This window comes from Ictalurus furcatus, chromosome 27, assembly GCF_023375685.1.
Source record: "Ictalurus furcatus strain D&B chromosome 27, Billie_1.0, whole genome shotgun sequence".
In the NCBI taxonomy this organism is placed as follows: Eukaryota; Metazoa; Chordata; class Actinopteri; order Siluriformes; family Ictaluridae; genus Ictalurus; species Ictalurus furcatus.
Genome location: NC_071281.1, coordinates 5,662,710 through 5,678,065, shown reverse-complemented (window position 1 = coordinate 5,678,065; position 15,356 = coordinate 5,662,710). Strand labels below are relative to the sequence as shown.

Genomic DNA, 15,356 nt, shown 5'->3' with positions numbered 1-15,356 from the left:
ACTAGAAGGCCCAATAGTCCGTTCAATTCTCTTTGTATAGAGCTTAGACATTATCACAAAGCTGCTTTACAGAAAAAAAGAAATAGGAATAAATTCCATGCTTTCATTCCTCACAGATTTGGTACTGTGTGTAGAGATGAGTAGCATGTACAGAATAAGCAGTTCTTGTGTCATTCATGTGGAAAATAATGAGTACTGTAAAGACCTTCACATTTCTCATGTATGTTTCTCCTTCTTCTGCAGTGTCTAATACAATTAAGAGCCACACTTGCTTTTTATAGAGAATGGTCCTGCCCAATTAGCTTCCCAAGGATGCCCGTGAGTATTGACATTAATCATTCAACGTCCCACTGAGTACTCTACAGACTTTACATGTTGGTCATAATACAGCGATACACATTCTGTAATGCTGTAATCTGTGTAAGGGCGGTTACAGTACAGTTTGGTAAAACGTCACACAGGGTCACCTGATAACATGTTATGTTCATTACATTCCCTGGGCGCTAATTCAGAAAAGAGGCTTAATGCATGTCTTTCTTGTGACGTGAAGGGTGGCCGGTCAGGCTGTTCCATACATGTGGCTCAAACGATGTGCCGGAGTTTAACATTTCCATTAGGGGTTGGGAAGCTTTGGTCCATTTTTGGCTTTGTAGGCAAGCACTAGAAATTTTAGGCCTAGGTCAGACAGACATACGAAGCCAGTGGATGGAATGCATTATTGACACGGGTGAATACGATTAGTGCTGCTGGAGCTACATGGAGAGAAAGGGTCAAATTCTCACGATGTGCTCAGAATGATATGACATTATTCTGAGGTTTCGTGTACAGTATTTTTGGGAGGAGTCATCAAGGACTTGGCAGAATCAAGGCATGGACATTGATTTACAGTTATATACAGTAGCTCAGTCTTGCTGGGATTTAGCTGTAGTTGATCAGATGAAATGTCTGTCAGAGACGCTGAGATACTGATAGTAACCTGGGAATATGATGGTGAGAAAGAAAAGGTACGTTGTGTGTCATCAGCATAACAATGTTAAGTCAGGTACAGATATTACCTCACTAAGAGAATGAATATAGAGGAAAAGAAAAGGGGATGTTTTTACCAAATATCTTAATGATCCACCATCTTGTGGCTGTATTCAGCTCTTTGCATTGTTAACTCAAAATAAGTACTATGTTTTTATGCTTGATTAACTAATAGAAAACTAATAAAATAGTCGTTTGGATTTGCTCCACAGTGCAGTGAATGCATCTTGTGTGCTCACCACCTGTAAGCTGGGTGAGGGGCAGATTCACTGACAGCCAGGTGAAAAGCACATGATGGACAGTTTTAAGGTACTGACTAGACATAATTGATCTTAATCCTGATTTATACTTCCATTTGAAAGGTTACTGACCTTTGTGGAGAGTTGGAAAGGCACTTGGGGCAGTTTAGAAAAGTCCCAAACTGCCTGGCCTCCACAGTAATTCAGCAGAAATGTGACTGAATAGGGGCAGAAGCCAGCTTGAGCCCTGACAGCATGTCTCAGACAAATCACAATGTTTTGTCACAGTGAACCAGGTTAACGGATACAAATGTAACTCTTCAATCAAAGCTTTAAGAAAAGCCTCTAATCATGCTTCAATAAATGTTTTAACAATACAATTGTGTATAAGCTTCCACAGATGCAGCAAATGGCAACATTCTAATCTTAGTTGAAACCAGACAACAATAAAATGTGTGCTTACCTACTGACATATCATTCTGCTTACTGTCCACGTCACAGCTAAGATCCTCCTAGTGACACTCACTTTGGATAAAGCACAAAACTGGTTTTTAAATCCACACAGTACAGGCTCTGTACAAAACCAGGTGTGGTCTCTCATCTATTCTGGAACTCCCCTAGGAGAATGGCCAAGGTGGGTGTGGGGAAAGTCACAAGTCTCAAAGTGAGGGTTACACATTTAAAATTTTTCCCAGTGGCCAAGAATTGTTTTTTATTATTATGATGAGGCTTCGAGTCTTCCCCCTAGTCCATAGTCCCACAGAATTTGAACCCGGGCAGTGAAATGTTATTAGATGTTTGTGCAAGTCACATAAGTCAATAATAAATAAGCACAAATAAGTTCTCTAGATTACTTGGTGTAACGGTCATTGATCAATTCTTCAATTATTTGATTTGAGGGTGTATATTTTGGACACTCAAGTAAAAGGAAGGGAAGAGCTCTCAACTGATCACCAGTCATGAACAAATGTACCTGGCAAACCCAGCAGTGTCTTTCAGTTGCTCATGGGAGTCTGACTGAACTAGACATTTTTAACTTCCATCTATCAAAGTACTGATTCCTGGTACTGAGTGATGGCAGGAATGGCAAATGGACCATGTTCCAGTCTTCAATTGCAAGATGTTTACCTGACTCAACTGATATGAAGGAAAGAAAAGCTGCAATGAAATCAGCTGCAGAAGCATTTGAGAGAAAGGACTTGAGGAAAAAATACACTTGGATGGTCACAAAGATTTTCTGGTAAACCAGCAGTGCTTCAGCAGGTGGAGATCCATCCATCCATCCATCCATTTTCTGTACCACTTATCCTTACTGGGTCGTGGAGCCTATCCCAGGGGGCATGGGGCACAAGGCGGGGTACACCCTGGACAGGGTGAGAATCCATCTCAGGGCGCAATCACATACACATTCATACACTACAGACACTACGGCCAATACATGCCAATCAGCCTATCATGCATGTTTTTGGACTGGGGAGGAAACCGGAGTACCCGGAGGAAACCCCCAAAGCATGGGGAGAACATGCAAACTCCGCGCACACAGAGCCGTGGCGGGAAGCGAACCCTCAACCCTAGAGGTGTGAAGCAAAAATGCTAACCACTAAGTAAGTTATGCTAAGCAAGTGTGGGGGAGGGTTGCTCTCTATTGGGTTAACGATGAGCACTGGAAGAAGTTCTTAGAGAAACCCTCGTTTCAAAAGACAGTGCCAGATTCCATCTGTGTCCATTTGTGGTAATGGTAGATAGAAACGTTTGTATTGGCAAAGCTTCAGGGATAAAGGATGTCAGATAGGTGTCTTCGTGTAGACTTGCATCATGTAGAAGGAGTATGATCATATGCCTTAACATTGTGAGGTACTTCAGGACTGTGTGATATCAGAGTAGGTACTTTATATATGGAATGTCCTCTAATGAACAACAAACTTGCACTTTGATTCCTGAAGGATATTTCCAGAAGACATTGCAGAAGATCCTTTGAAGATCACAGACACTGAAGTACATAGTCCAGGCACCAAGAAAGGTAAGGACATATGACATAAGTAGTATCTAAAGGAGACATTTCAGTTTTAACATTTAAAGCAGAAATATCTCGTTTCCAAACTGTATGCTGGGCAGGATAGGAATTTTTGGAAGCCTTGGATGGATGTCCTCTGACCTCACTCGCCAGATAGGGTGGACAGAGCTAAATATTTTAGTCACCTTCTATGTAAAAAAACAAAAAAATTAATAACTTTAATAACCTTATGTGTCAGTGGTATATTTGCATAGTAACTGAGGATGGGATTTTTCATGCAGAAATTTCACACTCTTTCATGCTTTTTAAGGTAGCTTTTTAAAACTTTTCAGACTTTCTATGTTCATTTATAAAGCTCATGCGCTTTTATCTTGGAAAGCGGATACATGGAATGTAATCACATTGATGCATTAGGGAGGCTGTGTTAATGCATAGAGCACATGTAAATATTTAAAAACCCGTTTAAACCCTTAGGGTCTTGGGTCTATATCACTTGCATATCTTTTTGAAAACATTTTCTACATTTCAATATTTTATCAGATGAGAAAACGAGTGTGTTTAAATTGTACGGATTTTCTAGACTTTGCATATCTGCACAACTTAACCAAATAACCTGCCTTAACCTGTAAGAGTAGATACGTGATCCAAAGGGAATCATGTGAATAATGCTGATCTTATTTAAATTATTCTGATGTAATTAATCAGATTAAAATGACATTTTAGTCTGTCACTTACTTCAATCTATGAGAGCCCTATGAATAAATACCGCTTTAAACCCAGCTGTCAGTCACACACCGCATGCTTACTTTGTCATAATGGCTGCAAATGTAGATGATGCTTTCCAGCCTGTCTTGCAATTTCTTTTTGGATTAGAGCTATAGTAATTAGTGTTCTGATGCAAGTCCACTAAACACAAGTGTTAGAATTATTGGACAATTCAAAACAAATCAGTTCAAAAAATATAAAAATTGCCTTGTAAGCTTTATTCAAAGACGTTTCCAGCAGAACAATCTGATGCAGCTAGAACACAAATAAACAGATATGGAATAATATAAAACATAAATCTCTCGAACATGTCTTAGACTAAATAAAGTACATATCTTGCAGAGGAGCAAATGACTTTCAGCTAGTAAAGAATAGTCTTCCCTACGTTTCTCTCTTTCTCTCAAAAGACATTTTTATCCCTCAGTGTCATTGATGAAATCATTGACCACACAATAAACAATTAAACTATGAGCTATGCTTTGGACCAAATTAATTAATTTTTTAAAAATCTGGTTCACAGTTTCCTTGCTGTATAGCAAACTGTACTAAGGTGTAAAGTAAAGCCTTAGCCATGTCATCTCTACAGTTTTAAAGAGCACCTATTATGGTTTTGAAACGTGCATAATTTTGTTTTAAAGCTTTCATACAATAGATTTACATGCATCTAAGGTCAAAAAACACTTTAATGTGCTCATAATTTAAACTGCAGCATACTCTGCTCTGACTGGTCAGATGTCCCAGTCTGTTGTGATTGGTCTACCGCTGTCAGCGAGCAGCCAATGAAGACCAGAGGCGGGATTTTTTGTTACAAACCTACATAGGTTAGTATAGGAAGTAAGTCTGGAATCACTAACGACTCGTTTCAGCTGTTCAGAATCGCTTCCTTCTTTTGGGAGTCAATAACTCAGTTTGTCGTGCGCTTTGATTTTTGAAACTTTGCAGACTTTTTACATTCACAACCAGCTATTATAACACACTACATGCAGGGTAATATCTGAAAACACATAATATGTGCGCTTTAAGGCATCTCTGGCTACTGATAAAACAGGCCTTGCAGATCTTTTCAGATCAAGAAGGTTTTTTTTCCCATCATGGACACTGATCACGCAACGTTAATAAAGTTTTAGCTATGGCATGTAGCTATGCAACAACTTGTGGAACAGACATCTTTACACAGGCAGTGTTGGTTAAACTGGCTCCGTACCAAACATGATCTTTTTGCAGGAAGGTAGCCTAGGCAAGACTGAAAAGTCAATAAAACATTTCCACCTCATTTTTTTGTGAAATATATATTTGTGGTTTCTTACATTGTAGGTGTCAAAGTCTGCTAAAGGCAGAAAAATCCAATTCCCCCCTCCCCCAGAAATCATTTTTTTTCTTTTCTTCCAACAGAATTCAATCACAATGGAATCCAAAGGGTTCTCCCAGACCGCCACACATATACACAGTATACGAGGCTTTCAAAGGATGTAATAAGAGTAGCCCTTTCCCCAGATTTATAGCAAATCAAGCAGCATAACTGCTACAAAATGTATTCCACCTGACATTTCTTCTCACCAACACACAAAAAGAGGACTCAAACAGTCAAATAGACCTGTAAAAGTTCTAACACAGTATTTCATTAGAACACTATTTCCCTTTCTGGTGCCTGAAATTTCCCTGGAGCGAGTATTTTCCTTCCAAAAGACTTCCACAACAGGATGGCAGGAATCATATTGATTGTGTCTTTTAACTGTGAGGTACAGAACCTCGTGATACAGCTGCAGGGGGTCTTTTAACTACCTCGCAGCTCATATTTGTATCTTGTCCTGTTGTTATCTTGACATACCGCCCCTCGTTCAGTCATTCGAGCTTGATCATTTTTACTGTATGGAGGACACATTGAGTGACTTAGCACTTTAATGACTATCATGTGGCCTTGAAATTCCCACAGAATCGGTCCACCACTCAAATAACGTCAGAGGTGGTCCCTTTCCACCGGTTGTGAAGGTAGAGAAGGGCTACAGATAGGCTACAGTCAGTAGTTGTATAACTAAAGTGCTTTATCTACTGAATATGGTGAAGGTATGTTAGGTACCTACTAAACTAGCGACTACATGTGTAAATTCATGGGAATTTCCCATCACTCAGTTAAGTGACTCGGTTAAGTATCATTTTCAAGACATTAAACAAGTCCAGTCGTTTTCCTTACTGATGGACTAGTAGTGATCTGGTATTTAGTAGACCTAGATAGCGGAACACCCTCATAGCTGTATCACCATTGCATGGTTTTGCTGCGTGTGAGTTTATTCTTGAGTGCATGGCGCATCTGGAGCACACGTGAACGCTTGTCCATGGCTAACAGGTGGCGATGGAACTCCACCCGCACCTCACGGATCAGCTGGCTGAATGCTGCCTCCACCGCTGACGAGCTCTCTGCTGCGGAGAGCTCAAAAAAACTACACCTGGTGTACCAAATCAGACAAAAATGCTATTGATAATAATAATAATGATAATAATAATAATAATAATGCATTAACATATACTGTATATTATAAACCATTCACACATAATCATAGGGAGAGACAGGGATAAAAGAAATACTTCAGCATTGTATGCGTGATTTCCACAGACAAATATTTTCCCTACTTTCTCCCCAATTTTCATCCCAATTTTCTCATATTTTCCCTATGCCAATTCCTACCCACCCGCCGGTTCTCCCTTATTACGTGAGGTCATGTTAAAACTGCTGAAGTATTCCTTTAAATGTTCTAAAGCAACATATTTAACTGTTCTCTCAGTTATTCTCTCTGTTTCTTATTCAATATGTCAACACATAACTTCCTCTCATTTCAACACGTTAAGTTCCCCTTCAAATTGTTTACTTGCAATTGTTTACATCCTAAAGTCATGCTTTTGTGTCGCAGTTTGTTAGTGGGATTCACGCACCTCAGGTCTCTGGCCAAAGCCTGTCCCTCTTCTGTCCTAACAGCACGTCCATTCTCCATGTCATTCTTATTTGCTACAATCACTGTGGGGATTCCTAAGCAATGGAAACACACACGCACACAAACAGCTGTTTACAGCACATTGTACTCCTAAAGCAGGAGACCATCAGAGCAGACCATCATAAAAAGTAATAGCAGGTAGAAGGGGTATTTATGGTATCATAAAAGATGGACAACACACACACACACACACACACACACACACACACACACATACACAAACACACACGGCCTTACAGTCGCCGACATTTGAATGTTTACACCACACAATTATGGGTTACACAGATATTTACTGCTGGTCAGAGCTCCAACTTAACTTGGAATTATTTACCTTTGGAAAAATACCTCACTTGACATGAATAAAGCCAGAGTGAATCTGGTCTGAGGTCATTCTTACCAAGGCTCTGTCGGGTGTGATCAATGAGCCTCTTGAGGCGTGCGACAGCCTCAAAGCTGCTGCGGTCCGTCACTGAGTACACGATCAGAAAGCCATCGCCCCATTTAATAGAACTCTCGAGAGGAGTGGCGCCAGATCCAACACAATCCTGAGCGCACACACACGCATACACATAAACACACACACAGAGCACAATGACAAGAGGGGTCTAATCTATGATGAAGTATGAGATTTGGGGCAGAGTAGGTGGCAGATGGAGCTGATCAAGCCCAGGACTTGTAGGAGTCATAACTCCACTCCAGCATCGTTCCAAACTTTGAAATGGTAACTTCTAATTGTGACTGTAATTCTAGTGTTTACTTAGAAAGATCTAAACACAATCCGCTCCAATTAAACACTGATGCTCAGTAAAGAATAAGAGCTGAGAAGACTGGAATGATAAAAACAGCTCTGCTTACTGTCTGTGTGACAGCGAGGAATGATCCCGGGCATATAGGTGATGGAGGAAGGTAAGCCCTCACACAGGAGAAGAAGTGTGGTGGGTAAAAAGTGAGAGAGTGCATGACCAACTCAAAAACATAAATAAATGAGCCAAAAAAACCAACAACAACCCTAAAACACCAAACCCCAAGCAGGAAATGCTTAGATACAGACTTTACTACCAGAAAGACTGTAGACTTTGGGCTTCATGACCTGAAACCATTATATATATATAATGGTATATATAATATACACATACATACATAGTGTTAAACCTCTACTACATAATTTCTATTGACACCCGAGTGTCAGTGTTATCCAGAATAATTTAAACTTGCATTTACCTAAAGCTTTAATCCTTGCTTTAGTTTATACGATGACTTAATATTGACCTGTTGACCTAGTCTATTATTAGCAATGCATAACAAAATACTTTTTACGATTGTTAACTGTGTTGCAGTGCTCGTATTAATCCCATGCTTAATATGCTTCATAGTTTTTGGAATCGTTTTGTTCAATGGTGTGAATGATTCATAATTCACCAAGCAGCACAGAAGTACTTATCAGCAAGGTATGAGGAGGTCAGGAGGCTCAAAGCGCACAATAAGAATGAAGTGAATGGTTAGTGAATGAGGCCTCATTTGTATATTATGACCCTCTGCAGCAGCAGCAATCAAAGGCCAAGATGATGTTAACAATGAACACATGATTGTGTTGTATTGTGCTGCCCTTTTGGTTTGGACTTTTATACTGCATTGCGTTCTGACTTATCTGTAATTATTGTAAATCACACTTAATGTGCTCATTTGTTCCTTACAGCCTGCGGTATAATTATAATACAATGTCAGAGGTCTGTGTGGTTCAGATTATAAAACAGTTTGCACCTTATTAACCGTGTCTAAAATCTCCAAGTCCGTCGCTTCCTTGTCCACTATTTTGCGGCACCTGTAGGTCACCTCTGAGAGAGAAAAGCAGAATATAAACCAAACAAGACGGTCAGAAGATCGAAAACACTGTCTAATGGGAATGTGAATCAGTATGTGTGTGTGTGTTTGTGTGTGTTACCCTTTTTATGGTCATACTCCCCAATGAAGCGCTTGGTGATGAATCTCACACACAGAGCTGGATTTTAAACAAAAGGAGTGTGAGCGAAACACAGCAACAGCGGGAGAAGTAGAGAGAAAGTGACAAAAAAAGGAAGAGGATGATATATTATTAATAGTAGAACAATTCATTATTAATAGGCCATAAGTTCCACCATGTAAGCTTTTGCTTTTACCCGTCTTTCCACAGTTCTCTCGTCCCAGCAGCACCAGTTTTGCTCTCGCCATTTTTCTTGCCTCTGTCATTGTCGCTCTGGCTGGGAACCATTAACATTAACATTAATATGAATGTATTAATATACACTCATATTAATCACCGTATTACATCCAGCTCACCCAACAGGATATTTAACAACATACTCAACATCAAACCACATCTCAACACCAATCGCTCACTAATCCATTCAAGAGTTGTACATTGTAAAAATAAAAAAAGAAGAATCATTTTACTTACATTTTATGTATGGGTCCTGAGTGATATACACTGTAGAGCCGTTCAGGTTCCTCGCTTGGTGCCCCGACAACCTCGAGGTCTCAACACATCCAGAGCTTATTGATAAATGACAGAAAACCGAAGTGCACTTGCCAAGACTTTAGAGCGTTCGTGTGGGGTTTGGGACAGGGCCACACACAACACCCATCCCTAATATTACTCTGCTACTATCTGCCTGCCTACTGCAAGCTTCACTAACAGGACAAAGTGTCCACTCTTTCTCCCTCCCACCTCCTTCTCTACATTCATCACTCCTTCCGAGACTGTGCTGGAGTCATTTGCTGTCTTTATCTGCAGGACTCTCTTTGGCGCTCTGATTAAAGATGTGGTTGATTTATGGCCTCACATGGCAGAAACGTTCCGCGTGGTCCGTAAAGTGCTCATTACCTGCAGCTAAAATTAGTACGTTCGATTCATCATTGGTTATGTATTCAACTTTTTTTTTCCTTTGGTATTGTGGCGCTTAGGCAATCAATAGGCTAGAAAGAAGTCCTAAATTTCATATTTGTAGCTCTTTCTGTATGAGGCAATGCTTATCAAGGCTTTCGTACAGTACAAGGCAGTGAGTACAAAGAGTACTGAAGAAATTTGAGCTTATGCATCTGATTCAAAAATACTTCAACAAGGAAACGTCTGGTGTTAACCTGCGAACTACAAACTAGTGCGTTAATGTAATGAAATTATTTATATGTCTGTATCTCTTCAGTTCTACAAATATTTATATATGTTAAATGTTGTATGATTCTGTGTACCTTATGGTATCCTTGTCTTGTCGTTTAGTCCTCATCGATATCTATGTCTACTACATGTTGCACAGCAGTCTCCTGAGGGAACGCTGTTTCGCTTTTATCCATCGCCATGCGCTGTGCAAAACAGTTACAATAACGTTGACTTTCGTTCAGGTTCAAATTTAAAACTGAAGTGGGCATGGTGCAGACAGGTTTCTTTTTTTTTTTTTTTATGTGGACCCTAGCACTGTTCCCTGGAAAGAGAAGTAAATTTTTTTTAATTCATATATTATAATAACAAATAGCAATTTGCAGAATACAGTCCCTTCTGAAAGTACCGGAACAGCAAGGACAATTCTGTTGTTCTGTTTGTCGCTATAAATTGAAGATGTTTGGGTTTGAGATCGAAAGATGAATATGAGACGACGGATCCAAATGTAACTGCATTCCAGAAACATCAGAAAAGTTCACTGGACACGTGAACTCATAATCTACTATAAATCTGGGGTCCTGTATGTGATATTTCATTATTATTACAGCAGGATTTTCCAGGAAGATTTCTTTTAATACCAATGATTATTTAATAACAATGAAAAACACACAAAAATGCAGTTAATATTTTTTTAAATAAGCAAATTACATTTTTGGAGATCAACAGCATGTGGTATGTGGTGTGTGTGTGTATGTGTGTGAGCTATATGGAGCGACGGCTGTATAAATAATTCAGAAATGTGTGCACACCACTGTTAACCTGTTTCCCATTAAAAACTGAGAAAAAGAACTGGTCTCCCGTGTCCAATGCATGAATGTTTTTGAGCTGATGTCACATCAATTTGTGCACTTTTTTTTTTAGGGATCCCAGTCCTGATGCGCACACACACACACCTAATCACAACACGTAGCTTTCTGGCAAACTTCCTATTAAAATTTTTTAAAAAACCAATACGAATACTGCACCTATTCGCATGTGTATTTGTATGTGTATCAGTACACATCATTTGTTCAATCCAAAGAATGTATTCACATTTGTTTACACCCCTTCAGCAAATACAAAGCACAAAATGGTTAGGTTCCTATGAGGTGCCTCGCTTCTAAATCATCAAGTCGTAAAAAAATACATAGCGCACTCTCCAGTCCAAGACATCCTCTAGCTAAAGTGATTCTGGATCAGTTCCTGTCGGACTCTCAGTGCCTCAAGGTCCACTTTTTCTGTGGGATCATTGCTCTCTTCTGATTGGTCAGTGGCCTCGGTCCTCTCAAAGGTCCAGGCGTCCAGTCCAGACTGCAGCGAGACATTATGCAGAACGCAGCACGCTTGGATGATGTGAGAACACTTCTCGGGCGAGTACTGCAGATAGCCTTTGGCTCCGTCCAGGCATCTGAAGCGTGTCTGGAGAGCGCGGAATGTGCGGTCTACGATCTCGTGCGTGGTCATGTGAGCCAGGTTGTAGCGGTAACCCGCCGGAGTTTCAGGATTCGGAACCGGAGTCATCAGCCACTTCCGCAGAGGATAGCGATTATCTCCTGCAAAAAGACAAAAAAACATGTTAAACGTGAAGAACAGCAGCGTCACCCAAGTGTGACTGATTAATGAGACAATTAGGGGGAAACAGCACAATCTTGTGGAATGCACAGACAATAAGAGAAGTTGGAAGTGGGATGTGTGAAGTAGACAAAGTGCTTTAGACGATGTGCTTTTATCGCGAACAACAGGGTAGGGACTTAAAAGGAGTGGGACACAACATTTCTATCCTGATGGCTGTGATCGCTCTTGCCTTTGAAAAGCAATTTTCCATGTCAGATCGATAAACACATACTTAGATACTTAATATAATCTACAAGGAGGCTCTTTTCTGTTCCTCTCACCTAAAAGCCAGCCCTCGTGGGTCACCTGCTCCTCAAACAGCTTGCACACGCTAGACTGGTTAAAAACAGCTCGGTCGGTCAGACTGCCAGGCCAGTGCGTCTCGGCGCTCAGCAGCAACCCTCGGGCGTCACAAACCAGCTGGCAGTTAATGGAGTGGAAGCCTTTCTTATTAACATACGATGAATCCTCTGCGTTAGGTGCTTTGATCGCTATGTGTGCGCAGTCTACGACTCCTATAACATTAGGAATCCCAGCCACCCTGTAGAACTCTTCTTTAGTCTGCTGCTTGGTGGCCTCGTCCCTGTTGAAGCCGATGAACTCCGGGGCTTTCTCAATCAGAGCTTTGGTGACGTTGGAGACGCAGCGACTCATGGAAGCCTGGCTGATGCCAATGGCGTCTCCCATCTTGCTCTGGAAGGAGCCTGATGTATAGAAACCCAAAGCTGCAAGAATCTGAACATCAGGGCTGATCGCTCGCGACCGCTGCGTGCGTCTTAACAAACCGTCCTTCAGCAGCTCCACCAAGTAATAGATGAACTCACGTGGGAAACCAAACGTCGTCAACAGAAACTCGTCCGGCACGGTTTCGATGTCAAATCGATCCAGCGTCTTGTGCCCGCGGCCATGGAGCAACAGGTCACAGTCCAGGATCGCAATAGGGATCGCCATTAGGAATGAAATGACCTGTAAGAAAACATACCCGAGTTGGAAACATGACAAGCGCAGTAACGTAATTCCTTGGATCATTTAGCGTTTACCGCAATAATTCCTACCAGTGTTACACTGCGTAGAGGATATGCTCGCCGATCTAGCGGCCGCAGAATTTCAATATTTATATGGATGAGTAAATGTTAAGAAAGAAATGAGAGAAAATTGTCTGCAATGTCCCTCAGACGTGTTAGTTAATCATTTTGAAAAACCACAAATTACATTAGCAGCAATAACCTTTAGATTGTTATTGGTCGATGTTTATGGGATTTCTTGCATGAACAGCCCTCAAACTGGTAAGGTCTGGACTCTCAACTGGGCATTGCAAAACACTAAATGTCTTCATTAAAACCATTCTGCAGTCGAGTTTCTTGTGTGCCTTGTGAGTTTCTTGTGTGCTTATATGAACGTTCAGGTGAAAAACTCGCTCGGATTTTGATGGAAGATTTCTTGCTACAAATTTGAAATCAACCGTCCTCTAAGGGTATTTCGACACCTAGTTCGTCTGAGCCCTCCAGACGCTCTCGGAGCGGTTCAGCATGTATATGTGAACAACCCAAGTGATCTCAGACCCACCTCCGGAGGTGCTCCGTGTACGGTTCGTTTGTGCTTCTATTTCTTCGTGATATGTGAAAGCAATGAGGTCCCAGTCCACTTTTCAGCATATCAGGTCGAGGGATTGTGTGGTCTCAGGAGAAGAGCTGTGCACCTGTTGAAATTTGGAAAGAGGTTTGCATTAAACGCCAACTATCCTCAACACATAGGAACATAAAAGTGTTTCTTTTGTTTTCTCAAAAAATGAAGGGAAGAGGCTATAACAGAACAGCGCTACAATGTCGGGTAAAAGTATATCTAAAAAAATAATAATACATTTTAAAAAACGACAACAGAAGTACATGAGCACCCGTGATTAAACATGCCTGTCCCTTCTATGATGACTTGGATAAAATTTTGGGTGCAAGCTGGGGTCTGAGTTCTTATGAAGTTGTGGTGTGAACAAGAAATGGTCTGAGGTCACTTCATCGCTGAAGAGGACCAAAAAAAGACCCGGGTTCTCATTTGAGTCCACTATATTGTGAACACCAAAATTACTGAGGTCACTTTTGGCTCCTTCCCTTTCTGGTTCAGTTTCAGTGAACTGGGTTCGGTTCTTTTAATACGAACTACATGTGAAAACACCCTAAATCGTCCCAGGCTGTCCAGACCCCATCGCAGCAAAACTGCACCAAACTACGACGTTCCTCAAGTAACCCATCACCACCAATGTGAGCTTCGTAAAGTCTTCAGACCCCGAGCTGTATGTGACGCACAGGTGGTCCATAAGGTTATGGTTTTCTTTCAGGCATCACAATGCTGGAGATAATGATCAACTATTATTAAAGAGGTTAGACTTACTGTTCAGGTATTACAGTTGTAAGACTAAATGACTCTTCACTTGAACTGAACCAAACTGTATTTAATGTGAAGGCATAAATATGCTAATCTAACATGGAAATTAAACACGTGAAAATAAAACTAGTAAAAGTGCTGCTAGTATGTTAAAACAGTTTCAGATGCACTCGGACACAGTGCAGCTGATTTGGGTTTTGTGGGTGGAAGGTTCCAGAGAAATAAATGCTCTAGTGGCTCCAATGAATAAATAAACATTTTAAATGCAGGAATGTGCTCATGAAGTAAATATGCAACCCTCAATTATAAGGGGATGTGTTGTGAATATTTAATAATAGAAGGGGTTCAAGCTGAAAAGTGTTAACCAGCATGTGTGTAACCTACTGTACCTATCCCTGCTCTCACTTGAACAGCTCTCTATTCAGCTAATAAACAACACGCTAACAGGAACATCACTGACTTACACGTTCAAACATTATATATTACATATTACGTTTGTTTATCTATCTATCTATCTATCTATCTATCTATATATATATATATATATATATATATATATATATATATATATATATATATATATATATATATACACTTATAATAAACGCTCAAATTAAAGAATGCGCATGTCTAAATGGGTGGGGGAAACCCCGCTAAACAAAGCGACACTATTCACAAACAATCTCGTGGATTTATAAGCTTTAACAGCTACATTACCGGAGTCGCTGCTAAGTTTGTTTACTCCGCCGCTCACTGAAATCTGCATCCACACTTTCCACACATTTCACACTTGTCCGGATCTGCAGCTAACTAACTACTACACGGATATTTCCAATCACCAACAATTTTCTTTCTATAAATCACTTCGGGTATAATTAACGTTTTATATCAAAGATTCTGCGCAAACTTCGCACAAACATTTCTGCTGTCATGTTCGCTATTCGATGAGCGCAGTTTAAACAGCCTGCTAAAACCGTGTATACATTTACAGAAATGAAAATAAAACGACACAAATTATTGTTTGTTACTTTTTGTCTTGATAAATAACCCCAATTCGTAATATAAAACGGCTTCCTGGTTTGAATGAGAACATTTGCATTAATTCAATATGACGAATCTGCTGATTTCAATCCCGTGCTTGTACACGTCATTTCTCTGAC

The 15,356-nt window shown here is 40.4% G+C and overlaps 2 protein-coding genes across 2 annotated transcripts; both read right to left on the bottom strand.

Annotated features, from left to right (window-relative positions):
- Positions 1-4,254: 4,254 nt before the first annotated feature.
- On the bottom strand, positions 4,255-9,960 carry zgc:110699 (uncharacterized protein LOC325371 homolog). Its single transcript, XM_053616839.1, has 6 exons — positions 9,188-9,960; positions 8,974-9,030; positions 8,793-8,866; positions 7,429-7,576; positions 6,973-7,066; positions 4,255-6,488 (listed from the first exon to the last, which is right to left on the bottom strand). Exons 1-6 carry the CDS (start codon positions 9,255-9,257, stop codon positions 6,299-6,301), a joined length of 633 nt encoding a protein of 210 aa, XP_053472814.1. The 5' UTR covers positions 9,258-9,960; the 3' UTR covers positions 4,255-6,298.
- A 1,081-nt stretch (positions 9,961-11,041) lies between these two features.
- Positions 11,042-15,312, bottom strand: harbi1 (harbinger transposase derived 1). Its single transcript, XM_053616838.1, has 4 exons — positions 14,914-15,312; positions 13,384-13,516; positions 12,099-12,783; positions 11,042-11,756 (listed from the first exon to the last, which is right to left on the bottom strand). Exons 3-4 carry the CDS (start codon positions 12,766-12,768, stop codon positions 11,380-11,382), a joined length of 1,047 nt encoding a protein of 348 aa, XP_053472813.1. The 5' UTR covers positions 12,769-12,783; positions 13,384-13,516; positions 14,914-15,312; the 3' UTR covers positions 11,042-11,379.
- Between the last annotated feature and the right edge of the window lie 44 nt (positions 15,313-15,356).

Bases quoted from the DNA above. Each gene is read 5' to 3' on its own strand.
- harbi1 (XM_053616838.1), bottom strand. From the start codon at position 12,768: ATGGCGATCCCTATTGCGATCCTGGACTGTGACCTGTTGCTCCATGGC. The intron at 11,757-12,098 runs GTGAGAGGAACA...GTCTTTTTGCAG, and splicing joins CCACGAGGGCTGGCTTTTAG to GAGATAATCGCTATCCTCTG.
- zgc:110699 (XM_053616839.1), bottom strand. From the start codon at position 9,257: ATGACAGAGGCAAGAAAAATGGCGAGAGCAAAACTGGTGCTGCTGGGA. The intron at 9,031-9,187 runs GTAAAAGCAAAA...TTTAAAATCCAG, and splicing joins AGAGAACTGTGGAAAGACGG to CTCTGTGTGTGAGATTCATC. The intron at 7,067-7,428 runs GTAAGAATGACC...TCCATTGCTTAG, and splicing joins TCACACCCGACAGAGCCTTG to GAATCCCCACAGTGATTGTA.